Consider the following 16,137-nt stretch of genomic DNA (forward strand, 5'->3'; position numbering starts at 1 on the left):
TGAGTTGGTTGTGGGCAACTTACAGTGGCCAGGAGCGACGCCTCAGTGCCTTTCATATGCTTTGTGTCAGGAAGATTTTGGGCATCATATGGCAGGACAGAGTCTCAAACAAAGAAAGACGTGCTCTTTCAAGCCCACATTCGCTGCTTGTTCACACTTCTGTCTCAGTGACATCTACACTGGCTTGGTCATGTGCATAGTATGAAAGATGGCAGGATCTCCAAGGATGTGCTTTCCAGGGAGCTGGCCTCAGCACCAGGCCTGTTGACCAACCAGCTCTGCATTACAAAGATGTCTGCAAGAGTTACATGAAGTCTGGCAACATTAACCCCACTGTATGGGAATCCCTGCAGACAGACAAGTTGTATAGCCACATCAGTAACCAGAGGATCAATGACCACCGGAGGAGCAGAGAAGAAATGGCATGGTGCACCTGCATCAGTTATACTGGATGCCTTCATCTGCCACAGCTGGAATAAAGCATGTCTCTCCCTCATTGGTCTCAACAGCCAGAGCAGGCGCTGGAATTCTCCAGCAGTTTGGGTTTGACTTTGCCCTCGATGGTGCACTCTTCCATTGTCTCCCAAGACAGACGGATGCCAACACTCATAGATACACATTTGCTGCTTTTTGGGGGTCACTGCATTGTTTGATTCTGCTATTTTAATTTGTCGCCACTATCATATTGTTATATGTGTGAGGATTTTCTGGTTATAACTTTTTATTTTCCTTTGGAAGGTGGGATAGAAATTTAATAAATAAAAAATTGTAACATGATTGTAATTTTTGTTTAATATATAGTAAGTCACCTTGGAAAGGGTAACCCTGAATATAAATATCGAAGCCATCACATAAAGCCCCGTGACCAGAGCGTAACTTTATTCTGCGACTCTCCTCTCCCTTTGTTGTCTTCTCTTTCCCTGTCTAAATTTAGACTACTGTACACAATTCCCGGGACGGTGTTGTTGTTGTTTTTTTTAAACCCTCGCCTTTGACTTTCCGTCTTAAGTGTGTAAGCCATTAACTACATAGCTGATGCAATGTTTCATCACCATACTTTAAAACTTAAATCGAACGAGCAAAGGCCACGGTGCTCCAATGCAAGCACTTAAGATAACACTTTATTAAATCTGAAGCCCGGAACGACCAATCAAAACACAACTTTCGCGTATTTCTCCCCAGCAAAACAAGAAAAACTGACGGCTGCGAACGCCAAAAACGACGCGCGGCGCAGTCCGGGCTACTTTCCCGTCGTGCCTTGCTCCATTCTCTCCGAGTCAACCATTTGGTGGCGCGTTGCCTTCTGGGAGTTGCAGTCTTTCCTCCCGACCTTTCCCTATAACGTCTATAGCTAGGATGTGGGAAAGGGACTACAACTCCCGTCACCCAACGCGCCTCCCTTGGCCCGGGAGGGGGACTCGGGCTATACTTCGGGACCTATAGTCTTCGAACCCCCCCCCCCGCGCACCTTTGTCCTCATGGGGAGCGAACTACAGTTCCCGCAGAGCCGAGGGGTCCGGCCGCTCTAAGGTCTCCGCCGCCCCTCCCCCGCCCGGCTTTGGCAGGGGCTTCTCCCAAGATGGCGGCTCCCCCTCCTCCTGCTGCTGCTCCCCGGGGCGCCGGGGTCGGGGCCACCTCCCCGGGGGGCTCCCTGGGCTACTGCTTGGCCCAGCTGCAGAAGGGCGCCGAGCCGGGCCTCGGCCGGGCCCTGCTGGCCCTCAGGACGCAGCACATCAAGGAGGCCGGGGGCATCGCCCGCTTCCGGAGCCGAGGGGGCCTGGCGCCTCTCCTGGGGGTCCTGGCCGGCGCCCCTCGGCCGCGACGCACCCTGGACCTCGCCCTCAGCATCCTGGGCAACTGCTGCACCGAGGGCGCCAGCCGCACCCAGGTGCGCGAGCTGGGCGGGATCCCGCCCCTCGGTAAGTGGGGGGCCCCACTTAGGGGGAGGACTAGGTACCCCCTTGGGGGTAAGGGGGAGCTCGACGGGGCAGTCTTGGTCCCCCCGCAACATTTTGGGGGGCGCCAGGTGGGATCCTAAGACCCCCAAGTCAACCCTCCAGCCCCCCCCCCCATTGCCTGGGTGCCTGTGTTGCCAAGGCCCCCTTGATTTGTCAAAGGTTGGGGTCCCGCCCCCGGAGTTTGTAAGGATTATTGGATCCTCGCGTGGAATAGTAGCTGCTTTGGCTCACTTTTCGGGCCTTTCTGCCTTCTCCAATACCTTTAGTTTGGGCTGTCATGTGTGACACCCATCTCGTTAAATAAGATGATGTAGCTCGGATTTCCTTAAGTTTTTGGTTTTTTAAAAAAAATCTCGTGCTTAAAGGGCGTTAAGTGTTGGCAAGTGGAAATCACAGTCGCCGAACTGTTGGAAGGGCCAGCCAGTCCAAGCCCCTGCAAGGCAGGAGTCACAGCTAATGTTAGGCTGTGCCCAGTGGGGCTGGGGAGGGTTGAAGCCATATGTGCAGTTCTAAGGGTGATGAGCTGTCGCCCTTGGTTAACCTCTACACCCGACTGATGTTGGGTTTCAGAATAGGACTTGGGATACCAGGGTTCAAATCCCTGCTCAGCCACAAATCTCATTGGATGAACCGCCCTGAGATCTGTGGGTGAAGGGTATACAAACTGAATACATACATAAATAAAATAACTTGGGCCTGTCACTCTCTGCCTCACAGGGTTGTTGTGAGGATAAAATGGGGTGGGGGGACAGCCGTGCATGCCATCTTCAGCTCCTTGGAAGGAAGGTGGGATATAAATGTAATAAGAATAAAGGACATTGGCCTGGAACATGCGCACATGTCTTGGCATCCTGAGCTGCTCAAGTTGGACTTGTGACCCTTTGAATGCTGCGGTGGGAGGAGATGCCTAAGCCTTTAAGGGAAGTTGCTTGAGGATGCGCAGGGACTTGTAATTTGCTTTTTGCAGCTGGCAGCGCCACCTGGCCGTTAAACGTGTAAATGCCAAAGCCTCCGTCTTTCCATCGATGGAGGACGGTGCAAAACTGCTGTCTTAAACCAATGCCAATTTGTTTAAGTTCAGTGTTTTCCTTTTGAGCTTCTACCCCATTTGGTTCCTTCATAGGTTGTGGGGCTGTTTTAAGATGAGTGAACACATGCAAACTAGAAGTGGTTGGCTTTTTCCCTCTAGGAAAAGCTAGCAACGATCCTGGGGATTTGGGATTATATTGAGGTTCCCCCTAGCAGTAGCAAGACCTCGTGTGTTTGTGCATTTGGAAAGCAGTGTTTACACTGGTTGTCAAGAGAGACCATACCTTTTTATAAATCTTTAATACTCTACAGTGTAGAGTAAGCACTGCAGTATATAGAGTGCAGAAATGTGATAATTCCTGGTTGAGGGCTTAAGGCCTGTATTACATGGAAGGGGTGGGGGTAGAATCATGCAGAAAATGCTACTCTCTTTAAACAGCTGTTCTTACCCAACTTTAAAAAAAAAAAAGCAAAAAGAGCTAAATCTGCTGGCCTTTAAAGTGCCGCAAGACTCTTGTTGCTTTTCACTGGAACAGACTACCACAGCTATTCCCCTGAAAGTTGTTTGTGGTTTTACAGCTACATTATTCTCCATCTCTCTTCCTTCCTGCTCCCCCCCCACCATAGTTACTATCCTGAGATCGCTTGCTGCAGAAAGCATCCAGAATCGGACGGCACGAGCCCTCGGCAACTTGGCTGTAGACACAGAAAACTGCCAGGCCATTCACGAAGCAGGTTGGAAGTGGGATGGTGCACTGGGTAGGGATGGAGGGCAGGTTTGCTCATGAGGGGCTGGGTGGGGGTCCAGTCCATATGTTATGACTTCCTGCCCCTTTTCAACAGGGGGAAGGGCATCTCTTTCTGCCCACTTTCCCCCTCCATAATGAGGTGCTCCTCATTTCCACATGTTAGACTGACATGAGTTTATATAATTACTCATTGCCTCCATATCTTAATAACCGGAAGCTTCCTGGTGAAAACTAGCATAGTGGGGGGGGGGAGTGCTAAGAATCTGAGCTGGAATAGCCCAGTTTTATCCCAGTTATAGCCTCTCTTGGTGGCCCCAGGCAAACTTCTGCTCTCTCACTCTTGGCACCTGCTCTGCAATACCAGGATCATGCTGGCCTACCTTACTGAGCTGTTGTAAAGATTACTGAAATAATGTCTGTGAAGTACTCTGAGCGCTTGAAATGCACTATATAAGCATGAAGCTTTATTCTCGTTATTGAAAATATTTAGTCTTCATGTATTACAAAATTCCCAGATAGAATGCACTGGGATTCCAGAATGAATAGGGGATCTGTGTGGAGCATTTGGTCACTTCTGGATAAACTACAAACAGGTTGTGTGTTAAATTAGGTAACATGTTAGCAGTTTTCTCTTTTAGCCTAGGTAAAATTGGTGGGGGAACGTATTTCGTGTTGGAGACTTGTTTTAATTCTCTCTGTGTATCTCTCTCCCCACCCTCATTTATCTGGGACAGAGGAGGGGTGGGAATTTTGCCGTGATTTGGGTGAAATTTCCGCATAACTTTGTGTTTGGATTCAAGTGCAGACGTTCATATAAACTTCAAAAACTTAGATGCAGATGGAGGGGTTGCTTTGGAATCTGTGGCAGCCCTCTCGGAAGAAAAGGATGTGGCCACAGAACCCTTTTCTTCTTTCTCCCTTCTGCGGAGCTGGGGGTAAGGTGGACACCCATCTCTGCTAAAAAATCACCCACGTGTTTTTCTAGTAGCCTGGAAGGGTCTGGCAAATTTCCTTGATAAAATTGCCTGGGAAGTGGCTACTTCCCTTTAAGGTCCTCTGCATCTGCTGCTCACAGCACCTTCATTGCAGCAGCTGCTGAGAGTAGCAGAAAAAGATGGGGGTGGTTGTGGAGAGAGATGGTGCTGAGACTTGGCAGGCCAGTTGGAGGGGCTTGGACGTTTGCTAGCAAACCGTAGAGAAATTGTAATATATGAGACTCTATAACTTGGCTTTCTTTTTCTTCCATTCTCTCCCCCACCCCGCCACCCAAAAAAATCTCCCATTACAGGAGCAGTGCCCCCGCTGGTGCAGGTCCTCACCACCTCCCAGGACAGAGAGTGCTTGCAGAGTGTGATCAGGGCAGTGCGCTACCTGGCTGACACGCCTGCGCATCGCCTTGTGCTGGTCCAGCAGGGGGTGGTGCGCTCCATTGCCGAGCGCTTGGCTTCCTCCTTGGATGACGCCGCCCTTGTTGCAGCTGCCGTGCGCGCCCTCCTGGAGCTGACGAAGGGTTGCAGCCGCGACTGCGCGCAGCAGCTCAGCTTGGCGGGCGGCGTGGCAACCCTCATGTCCTTGACTAGCCACGAGAAGCGGGCAGTGCGGGAGACTGCTCTGGTGGCCCTGTCCAACCTCTGTCTGCAGGGCATGCTGAGGCCAGCTGTGGGCAATGCTGGCGGAGTGGAGGTGCTGGTGGGGGAGATCCGGCAACGCCAGAGGGCCGGGGCACCTGGCATGGCCCTCCATCCTCTGGTGAAAGCTTTGTGTCTGCTGTGCCGAGAGGCAATCAATAGAAGCCGGGTCCGAGAAGCCGGGGGGCTGGAGCTGCTGCTGTCCCTGCTGCGGGACCAGGGCCACAGCTCCTCCCACGATCGTGTGGTGGTGGCCTTTGTGGCCTTTTTCTATGATGAGGAGGCCCTGGAGGTGCTGCAGGCTGGAGGGCTTGTGCCTTTGCTGGTTGGGAGGCTGGCAGCGCTGGGCCAATGGAGAGGCCGGAAGGAAGAGGAGGAAGAGGAGGAGGACGACCTGGTAGATGAGAGGGATGCAGCTTCTTTTGACCTACCTGCAGAGGGGCGTCGTGGGGAGCAGGCCACGCCTGGAGCAGAGTCTTCCAGCTTTCAGAGCCTCAGGTAAAGAATGTCTTGAGCTAGGGGATTGTTTTATGCAAGGGTTGAAAGAGGTGATGTCCTTTCAAAACAGGGTTTTTTATGGTGAGCGAAGTATATACCCAGAACATGCCAGTTCTGTACCAGCAAAGCAAAACAAACCCTATTTGGAATGTCTTGTGCAAATTAGTCACATCTAAATGTGTAGCTTTTTCTAAATTTTTACCCAGGCCGTGGAAGATGGAAAGAAGCAAAGGTGTCAAGATTGGGGGCTAGTGGACTGTTAGGGGTCAAAGGAGCTGGACAGGGATGTTGCCCTACTCCAACCATTTCCAGCTCTGTGGAATCACTTTTAGCTTGTTTTCAAACTTTTCTTCGCTGGAAACACAGGTTGGAAAACTAAACAATAGTTTTGCTTTTAAACGGGGCTAGAGTTTCTTAGGGTTCTGTGTCCTGTGCTTGCTTTGTTCCCCAGGATTGTTGTGCTATTGAGGGTGGCTGTGGTTGCTGCCACCAGATGTTCTTTGCATTTTGCTTCCATGTCCTATTGTGCCATCGTTTGGCCGTGTGGTAGCAGTAGCGGGAGCCTGCAGTGTTCGATCCCAGGCTCTGGCAAGCATGTGCCACCGCACAGCTGTACGTGCAGATGCTTGCAGTATTTTGCAGCTGGCTGCCAAAAGCGGAGTCATCCACACAACAACAGATGCCTGTAGTCCGCTTGCTGTGGGCAAGAAGCTGATACATGCACTCTTCTCCAACACTTCGCACCCGCTAATGGCTACCAACCACATGCCACATGGTCATGTGATTCCCTCCCCACTGCCCGCCCCAAACTCTACAATCGCTTTTGTACTTCATCCCTTATATCTGTGCATTTCCTTCTATCCACTCTGCAGATCCTGGCTTCTTTCTGAAGGCTACATTGCCAGCCCAGGAGACCTTTCTCCACAGTGGTCCCCCGACACCACCCTTTCTGAACTGGATGTCCAAGGATGTGTCAGCCCCAACCAAGAGCTGCAAGATGAACCCCATGGGCCCTGCCATGCCGTATCTGGAGTAAAAACCCAGTCCCGGGCCGAATCCCCTGATTTCTTAAACTCTCCATTACTGGATTTGCCCCTTGCATGTCAGCCAAGTTCTACCGAGACCTTCAACCCAGCGGAGGGAGATGGAGCATATCCACAGCAGAGCCTGTGCCCAGTGGCATCACCTGTGTTCGACAAACCTGGAAGTCTCTGTTTGGAGGTGCCAGATTCAGAGGAGATCAAGGAGCTGGAAATGGTTGAGATAAGTAAGCAGCAGAAGGGGCTGCTGATGAAATCAGAAGAGGAAGATCTAGCCAGTCCAAAGAAAGGACTCCCTGGACAGGACGTGTTGAAGCTGCCCCATTCATTGTCCTCAGGGGCAGCCCCAAATTCGTTGCTGACGAATCCATCGAAACCAGGTGAAGATACGGAACAGTCGACCTGGGTTGCTTTGACAACGGACCAAAATGAACCTGGGACCAGTAACTCGCACTTGGCTGCAATGGCGTTGATTCCGAGCAAGAGTGACCAAAGCCAACTGTCCCCCAGGTCCATTGCCAAATCGCCAGCCAGCGAGGAGGCCAGCTCCCCAAAGCTGAGCATTCAGAGCCTCTCAAGTTCTCCCGATGAGCACAGGACACCTACGTCCTGCTGGAAACGCCGTGCCAAGTTCCGGTCAACGTCTGAGCAGGCGCCACCTCCTCAAGCATCACGTCCTGCTGGCGAGACTCCGTCCCCACTGCTCTCCCTAGCCCTGCCGCTCTCCCTCTCTCCACACGGGGGCGACAGAGAGCTCCATGCCCCCGAGGCCCCCGTCCTGCTGCTCCTTTCCCGCTTTTCCCAGGCGGAGGATCCCAGCCGCAGCTTGGTGACACCAGCCACCTTGCAAGGGCTGCTGGGCTACATCACCAGAAGCCCCGTCCCCTCCTCTCGCTGCCTCCGGCTGCTGCATCGCCTCACCTGCAACCCCACTTGCCTGGAGGCCTTTGTGCGTTCCTACGGCGCTTCGCTCATCCATGCCTGGCTGATCCTTGGCGTGTCGCCTGAGCAGGTGGCGGCGGCTGTTACTGCCGAGGAAGAGGGGGAAGAGGTGGAGCCAAGAAGCCTGGATGCCGGGGAGCACGACGCCAGGAGGTTCAAGGAACTTGGTGTGTGGATTTTCTGTTATCTCTGCATTCCAGCGTAGCGGTTCTTAAACTTTCCCCCCACTAGTAAATTTAAAATTTCTGGAGATCTCAAAAGGCCACTTAATACCCCCCCCCTTTTTTTTGGTCCTGTACATCAAATGCACAACTCTCACTACAGTTGGCATTTGATAGTGCCTTTCTAGTGCAATGGATGTGTTGGGAGCTTTTGAACAGAGTTCAGGGAAGTCTAGCTTGGCTCATCAGAAAAATAAACCATATAATTGTAGAGTTTGAAGGGACCACAAGGGTCTTCTAGTCCAACCCCCTGCAGTGCAAGGATCTTTTTGCTCAACATGGGGCTCAAACCCACAACCCTGAGAGTCTCATGCTCTACCAACTGAGCTATCCCAGGGATTGGGAGTTGAGGGCGAAGTATTGATATTCCACAACCTTTCTGTGGAGCACCCAAAAGGAGACCACCAAAAAGGATGATTTGAGAACCTCTGTTCTAGGATATTAGAATTCAAGCCTGCATAGTTTATTTTTTTGAGTTCCTCATATTAAAGAGGGCTTCTGAACCGGGTATTCTCCTGTTGAAGATGCTGTGGTGTCTCACTTTAGTGGGTCTTTGGCTCATTGGAAAGCCAGTTGGTTTGTTGGGATACTGTGGTTCCTAGTCTGTCTTTGCCACAGGCCATGCTGTTAGCTGATGCTCAGCAGGCCTTTGCCTCTGAAGTGGTTTTCAGTGTTGGAACGTGTAAAGCGACCCTAAGGAGAGCCCTTATGGTAGTGTATAAAACCACTTTTCCCCTCACCGCTGCGTAATTGAAGTCCCCTCCACCTCACCCCAGCTGACGTAGGCTGGGGTTGAGGCTTCAGATCAGAGAGAGACTTTTTGCTTCCCACATGTTTTGCAGACATAAAATGGAGCATGAAATAAATTGTGGGGGGACTGCAGCTCTTGCGATACAGAAAAGGCTGACTGGGCAGTTGGGGGCAGGGCAGATGCCAAAAAGTGGGCTGGCTCCCTTCAGAGTTGATGCAGATGCCGCATCAAACGGAGGCACTGTTTGTTGAACGCATTTCTGACCCATTCTTCCCCTTCCCACCAGGAGAGACGCTGCTGATGAACCTTTGTGTGCAAGCGGAGTCCCCTTATGGAGTGGGTGTTCTCACCCACATGCTGCTGTCGGGCTCCGAAACCGATCAGGTGGCCTGTGCGCTCGCCCTTCCGCTTATCTGCAGGTAGGTCTGACATTGCTCTGTCAAACTGGTGTGAAGAGAAGGGGATAAAAAGGATTTACTTCCTCACGTGGTTGCAGTTTCCTCATGTGGCTACCAAAATGGTGGCGGCTATCTTGAATGAGGAGCAGCCACCGGGCTGGGACAGAGTGACCTCAGGGTTTTATTTAGCCCCAGATTCAGAAATTTGGGGGTATGGACAGTGAAACTATGAAAAAAAAAGTATATTACTCCTCACCACATGAACCACAAGGCACTCAAAAGAGTGTATGAGAGATTTATTTTTGGAAGAAGCGAAAAGTGTGGAGACTGAGGAAAGAGGAAAGTGTGTGCTAATGTTGGGGGTCTGATATTTTACAATTCTCATTTTTCAGCTAATAGAAGGGGAGAGTTGGGATCTAACGAAAGGTACTGAGGATGCAAAGCGGTTTTCTCTTTGTCTCCCATAGGAAGGATTCCCTTTGCCGGAAACTTCTGCTGGACCACTCTGGCCTGCGTCTCCTGTTAGGTGCCCTGGTGCGGGACCCTGATCCCTGCCTTGTTTTCTACGCCTTGGATTCCCTCTCCCTCCTCCTGGGCTCCCAAGCCACAAGTCTTCCCTCGCCGTCCCCTCCTGCCTCCAAGAGGCCGCGCCTGGACTCCCCGCCCCCTTGCTCTTATTGCCGCTTCATGGACGAAGGCAAGGCCGACTTGTATTTCCAGCTGGACTCTGGCACCCGGGTGCCCGCCGTGCGCCAGGTCATCAGCGAAGCCTCCGAGGTCTTCTGTGCCATGCTGAGCACAGGGTTTGCAGAGTCGTGCCACACCACCGTGAGGCTGGGCGGTGTGTCTCCCGAGCCCTTCCTGGCTCTCGCACACTTCCTCCATGGCTGCCGCGGCAAACCCTGCTCGGTGCTGGGGGTTTCGGTCCCCTTCGCTTTAGCCGAAGAAATCCTCACGGTTGCCGAGCAGTATCTCCTCCCCGAGCTCCAGTCCCTGGTTGATGACGCCGTGTGCCGGGACTTCCTGCGCCCCGAGACTCTAGGCCAGGTGTATTGCTTGGCTGAACGGCAGAACCGGCCCCGCTTGCTTCAGAAATGTGCTGCTTACACTCTCCAGGACGTGGCAAGGCCCACCCGCCAAGCCGCGGTGTTGGCCAAGCTTCTCCAATCTGTTGGGAATCCCAGCAGGTTGGCTGAGGAGCTGCTCAGGGTGGTGATGGAGTCCCCGTGGGGCTCTGGTGCTGAGGTCCAGCTGGGCTGAAGGATTTACAGCTCTGTCTCCTCCTGCCCTGTTCCACCCCCCTTTTCTCTCTCACGCACACATGCACACACATAACCGAAATATTGGCTTTATAGTGGAAACCCAAGTATGATGACAGAAGGAGTGCTAGGAGAATAAATAGGGTGAGACTCAAAAGAATGGCCTCACAGCAGTCAAAGGGTCAACTTCTGGAGTGGGGAAGCGTGTGGGGCAGTGATGTGGCAGTGAGCGCCCCACTTGACAGAGTGGTTGTGTGCGTAAGGTTGGTGGAGGTGACTGCATGAGGGTGGAAAAGAATGGAGGGAGGGAGGAAGAGGGCCAGGGGAACGCTGCCACCCAAAAGGCATGGGGGAGGTTTTAAATCAGATGTGGGGAACTTTTGGCCCTCCAGATGTTGCTGAACTACAACTCCCATCATCCTTGGCCGCTGACCACTCTTGCTGAGGGATGGTGGGCATTGTAGTTTAGTGACAGGAGTGCCAGAGGTTCTCCACACCTGATTAAGATGAAAGGTGGAGGAACCAGGTGTCAGTTTCCGCTTGGATGCAACAATAGCCCCTTTTGAGGAGGGTTTCTGTCAAGAGCACTTAAAAAACAAAGAACGGCCAGCCTCAATGTGATCTTGGGCATGGCAGTATGTTCAAAGTGGGCAGGATCCCTTTCTGATAGCGTATCAGAAAGGGACCCCAGATTGAAAAATACAACATTTCTGAGAGTGTCGTTCTGATGGCAGCTGCTCCTGGGATTGATCCTAGTCTTGGGAGGAGATGTTAAAAGGGCATGAATGTATAACTGAAGAAAGATGAGCCATCTCACAGAGATGGGGGGGGGGCAGCAAAAGAATTGATGCCACCAAGTAGTGGAAGGAATTTGCAGGATATCAAGGTGCTTCTCTCCAGGACACGTGGAAGCACTGAGAGGAGTCTGGCCCATTTGTATAGATGGAACTATATTGCATATAAGCTATTGTACATAGAGAAATACAGACATCAAAGAGGTACTCGGAGTGTCTACCTGGCCTCAGCTTATTTCTGTGAGTGAACAAATGGGAGGTGACCAACCCTTGTTGCTGCAAAATTGGCTGCGACCCATTTTTGAGCCAGCCTTCTGCAAACAAACCAGTTGTTCCAGACCCCCACAATGAGTCTCTCACCATTAACCCCACTCTTAATGGGTCGGAGGGATTTTTCAGTGTCATCCAATGGAGGATTTTTGGCACAAGGGATAAAATGTGTCTGGTCTGCACAATAGAGTTCTCTGGCCATTGAGCAAGCTCTTGAGGGGTGGGATTTTGGATTTACACTTGCATGCCCTGTGATGCCAGGCCTCTTAGCCCCCGTTCCTCCCCTCCCCACCTCCTTTCCACGCCAAGGACAGGAAACGCCTGCTTATAACTGCTTCCAGATGGTCTGGAGAACTGGCGAAGAGGAGGGATAAACCACTTCCTGAGAGCCTGATTACTATAGAGCCTGTTCGTCTAGGATGGGCTGGGAGGGAGCGCCTTCCTCAGTGGGTTCTTTCTGGGTCCCATTTTCTGTCCCGTATCATTGTTGTTTTTGAAGGGTTGGCTGTCATCTGTTTTTTCCATGGCGTTTATTGGGTGCTGGAAGCTGACCGCTAGCATACGTAACCCTGCCGCTGAGGTTATGGTGTAAAATCACAGCTGGGAGATGCAGCAGAGGTACGCTGCTCCTTCCCTCTTGGAATACTGTGTGGATGATTTGAAGTTTTGTAAGGACTTCGTTTTTTTAATGTTATTTTCTGGTCATGCTCCAGTTCCTCAGCATGTGAGAAGCATTTCCTATAATTCTATCTCTATGCCAAGAAAACAGTCACCTGCTTAATTTCTGCATGATTGGTTGCTGTAGAAGGCAGAGGAGCTGGGCGTAACACTAAAGGTGGCAGCCCTTGTTCATCACGCAGCCATCATGCAGTCTCAACATATCTGGTGCAGAAGCAAACCGGGCTGAGTGTTCCAGGGCTTGTTTTCCTTCCCGAATTCCTCCTGTGCCTGGCTCTTCTCTTGGCACAAGCCCATTACGCTCTTGAGTGTTTCAACCTGGGTGGAGAGTTTTTATAATAATAATAATAATAATAAATTTTATTTATATCCCGCCCTCCCCAGCCGAAGCCGGGCTCAGGGCAGCTAACAACAATCAAATAATCCAACATTCTAAAAACATTTCATTATAAAAATTAATTAAAATCAAATTAATGGCAACCGTTAAGCAAAATTCTGTGCAGGTTGCCAGAGGAGGGAGTCAGGCTGGGCCCTGACCAAAGGCCTGGTGGAACAACTCTGTCTTGCAGGCCTTGCGGAAAGATGTCAGGTCCCGCAGGGCCCTAGTCTCTTGTGACAGAGCGTTCCACCAGATTGGAGCCGCGGCCGAGAAAGCCCTGGCTCTAGTTGAGGCCAGCCTAACCTCTCTGAGGCCTGGGACCTTCAGGATGTTTTTATTTGCAGACTGTAGGTTCCTCTGTGGGGCATACCAGGAGAGGCAGTCCCGTAGGTACGAGGGTCCTAGGCCGTATAGGGCTTTAAAGGTTAAAACCAGCACCTTAAACCTGATCCTGTACTCCACCGGGAGCCAATGCAGCTGGTATAGTACCGGATGAATGTGATCTCGCAGCAAAGACCCCATAAGGAGTCTCGCCGCGGCATTCTGCACCCGCTGGAGTTTCTGGGTCAGTCTCAAGGGCAGCCCCACGTAGAGCGAGTTACAATAATCCAGTCTGGAGGTGACCGTCGCGTGGATCACAGTGGCTAGGTCAGGGCGAGACAGATAAGGGGCCAACTGCTTAGCTTGGCGGAGATGAAAAAATGCCGCCATTATGGTGCTGAAAAAGCATTCATCTGAAAAAGCCCACACTGTGAGCAGGCCACTTTCAGGAGGGCTGAGACCATACCTTGCGAAAAAGTCTCTTACAAAGTGTTCACTTCAAAAATGTCCCCTCTATCCTAGAAAATTCAGCAAGTCCTAAACCTTGTAAGCACAGCCCGATCCCCAAAATACTATACAGTCTGCAATTCAAAACAACAAACCATTGCACGGCAAAATCATGTAGGATTGTGACAGCCCATTTTAACACACGCATGCTTACAACTCGTAGGGTGCTTTCAAAGTACATCAATACGCTTGTAAATTAGGATTTTTAAAATCCTATTTCAGTTGGGGGCAGGGCTCAGTCTTAACTGGCTTGCCTAGGGCTGCAACTAGATGTGATGTAGAAGGTCTGTCAACAGGCAGATAAAAATCAATAACCCTTTTGGCCTGACAAATTCACTCATAACTGCCTAGGAAGCTTGCCTGTACCGGGTCCTGTCTATTGAGTAATCTAAGAACCAGGAATGGCTTGGTGGGATCAGGCCAGTATCCCGTCTTGCCCAGTGGTCAACAGGATGCCAGAGCACTGCTCTTCCTGCTGTTCTCAGCAGCTCATATTCACAGGCCTGCTGCATCTGACCTTGGAGGCACAAGCAAAGCATGTGTTCTGCTACTGAGCCATGGACTGTGGGAAAAGGGGTAGCCCTCCATCCTAACCATTTACCTATCGGAACAAAACTGAGGTGATATGAAGCAGGGACTTCTGGGCTCTGAGCTCCCATGCCTAATCACAACTCTCGCTCTCATTAGCATACCCTCTTCTTACAGACTGCTCCAAATGTCCCCCTCCCCCAGTCCTTAAGCCATCAAACCTTATGGGTACCCCAGAATTGTTATGGTCAAAAGCCCACCTCCACCAAAGCTTTTAACAATCCAGCCCTGATTTAACATTCAGGTACGTTTATTACATATCGGAGTTCTCTCGCTCTCAGCAACTTTTTTTCTGGCTTGCACCATTTACACCCCGTGTTTCCTCAGTCCTATAAACATCCTCTGAATTAAATAATCTCATTTGGCACAAGGTATTAGATTCCGTCCTCACCCCATCATGAATAACAGCTGCAGCGTAGCCAAAACCCATTTCTGTCCAAAGACCTCATGACCTCAGCTGGACTTGGAAGTTGTACATCTCTTTCCCCGTTTTGGCACCTGGAATCTTGTGAATTCCTGGGCCTCATCAGAACTTGAAATGATACTGGAAAGTTAGTAGACCACCCTGTGTGCATGTGTAGGCGCAGTGCCAACTTGAATAAAATATTGTGGGGGACCAGGTAAGCCCCGCCCCACATAATCGATCGCATGACACATTGCGCACACACCAGTTGAACGGGAGTGCTCATCAACTTTGTGGGGGCCCAGCCCCCTCAAATATTTTATTGTAGGGGCCAAAGCCCCCATGGCCCTTAGGAGTTGGCCCCTATGCACCCATCTATGGCCTCATCTGCACTATATGTTTAAAGCAAGATCATACAACTTTAAACCACAGTTTCCACCTGGGAACTGTAGTTTGTTAAGGTTGCTCAAAATTGTTGTGAGACCCTGTTCCCCGCTACAACTCTCAGGGTGGTTTAACAGCCAATCCCTCTTCCCAGAGAACAGAGAATTGTAGCTCTCTGGGAAGAAGTTGGGTCTCCAAAAAATTCTCCGGACCCTTAACAGACAATGCGTAGAGTCATACCTAGGCTCCCTTGTGCCCTTGGCAAGGACATGTGCCCAGTGGCCCAGGAGGAGTGAGCAAATGGGTGGGTGGGCTCCTAGCCACTCGGAGCCAGAGAGGAGAGGTGTGATTTTTTCTCCTCCTCGGCCTGAACCTCAAACTTGGCCCTCCAGATGTTTCTGGCCTACAACTCCCATGGCCCCTAGCTAGCAGGACCAGTGGTCAGGGATGATGGGAATTGTAGTCTCAAACATCTGGAGGGCTGAGTTTGAGGAATCCTGGCCTAAACGCTTGATGAGGAGCAACCTAGCTAACCTTAGGTATGCCCCTGACTACACTTCCCATGATTCTTTGGGGGAAGACATGACTATTTTAAAGTGATACAATACTGCTTTAAATGTACAGTGCAGACTGTGTGTTGAGAGAGAAAGGGAGAATATGGATGTTATACATGCTTAGCTGCCAGGCTTTCTTCCCAGTGTTCAAAATCCAATTGATAACTTTTCTCCAAAGTTCACACCTTTTCCGGTTCTTACTGTTTTACTCCATAATATCCATGCCGCGCAGGGTTCTGCATAAGCCTCATCTCATTCCGCTCCCTAAAAGAAGCCAGCTGGCAGGAGCAATAGGCTGGACCTCTTCAGAAGGAGTCTCCTAAATGGCCAAGCAGCTCTCTTAGCTTTGAGCAGCTGCCACCCCACATCTTTGCCGAGCTGGTCCAAGATGTTCTGCCGCCTGAGGCACAGCAGCAAAGGCTCCCCTCAAAAGCCAAGGGGGTAAAGCAAAGTATCCCAAGGCCAGTTAAGTCATTTTAGCCCCTGAGGCTGAAAACCACAGGAGCTCAGGTAAAAATCTAAAATCAAGTAGCTTAAAAAGTTATTGCCTCTTCTTTACCACGTCCAAAACTGGGGGCCTTGCTGTCTCATGCTCCACAGCGGTGCCAGGAGCCCTCAGCAACTGCCTCCCCTCACTAGGCCTTACTTCCCTTTCCCAGAAGGTGCTTATATTCTCTTCTCTTCCATCCCCAGGCTCCCACCCTGCGGTTCTAGCCCGCTATTAACTTTCCTGCAAGAGAATCCAGCCCCCCCAACCCCCTGCTCAAAAGACAAGACCCCTCAGAA

At 51.1% G+C, this 16,137-nt stretch overlaps 1 protein-coding gene across 2 annotated transcripts; it reads left to right on the top strand.

The window, feature by feature from the left end:
- Positions 1–1,387: 1,387 nt before the first annotated feature.
- Positions 1,388–11,474, top strand: ARMC5 (armadillo repeat containing 5). 2 transcript variants are annotated; one of them, XM_080977657.1, is made up of 6 exons: positions 1,388–1,919; positions 3,615–3,722; positions 5,025–5,862; positions 6,735–8,011; positions 9,103–9,235; positions 9,682–11,474. In XM_080977657.1, the coding sequence occupies exons 1-6, from the start codon at positions 1,580–1,582 to the stop codon at positions 10,472–10,474; spliced, it is 3,489 nt and encodes a 1,162-aa protein (XP_080833783.1). In that variant the 5' UTR covers positions 1,388–1,579; the 3' UTR covers positions 10,475–11,474. The 2 variants fall into 2 exon arrangements, with proteins under 2 accessions (XP_080833783.1, XP_080833784.1); XM_080977658.1 differs by lacking the exon at positions 1,388–1,919 and adding an exon at positions 2,019–2,602.
- The last annotated feature ends 4,663 nt before the right edge of the window (positions 11,475–16,137 follow it).

Source organism: Podarcis pityusensis (genome assembly GCF_964106645.2).
Source record: "Podarcis pityusensis genome assembly, chromosome: 13".
Taxonomy (NCBI): Eukaryota; Metazoa; Chordata; class Lepidosauria; order Squamata; family Lacertidae; genus Podarcis; species Podarcis pityusensis.

What these genes read in the sequence shown, in the direction of transcription:
- ARMC5 (XM_080977657.1), top strand. Translation starts at nt 1,580, where the DNA reads ATGGCGGCTCCCCCTCCTCCTGCTGCTGCTCCCCGGGGCGCCGGGGTC. An exon ending in TCCAGCTTTCAGAGCCTCAG is followed by an intron (nt 5,863 to 6,734) that starts GTAAAGAATGTC and finishes TCCACTCTGCAG; the next exon opens with ATCCTGGCTTCTTTCTGAAG. An exon ending in GCCCTTCCGCTTATCTGCAG is followed by an intron (nt 9,236 to 9,681) that starts GTAGGTCTGACA and finishes TGTCTCCCATAG; the next exon opens with GAAGGATTCCCTTTGCCGGA.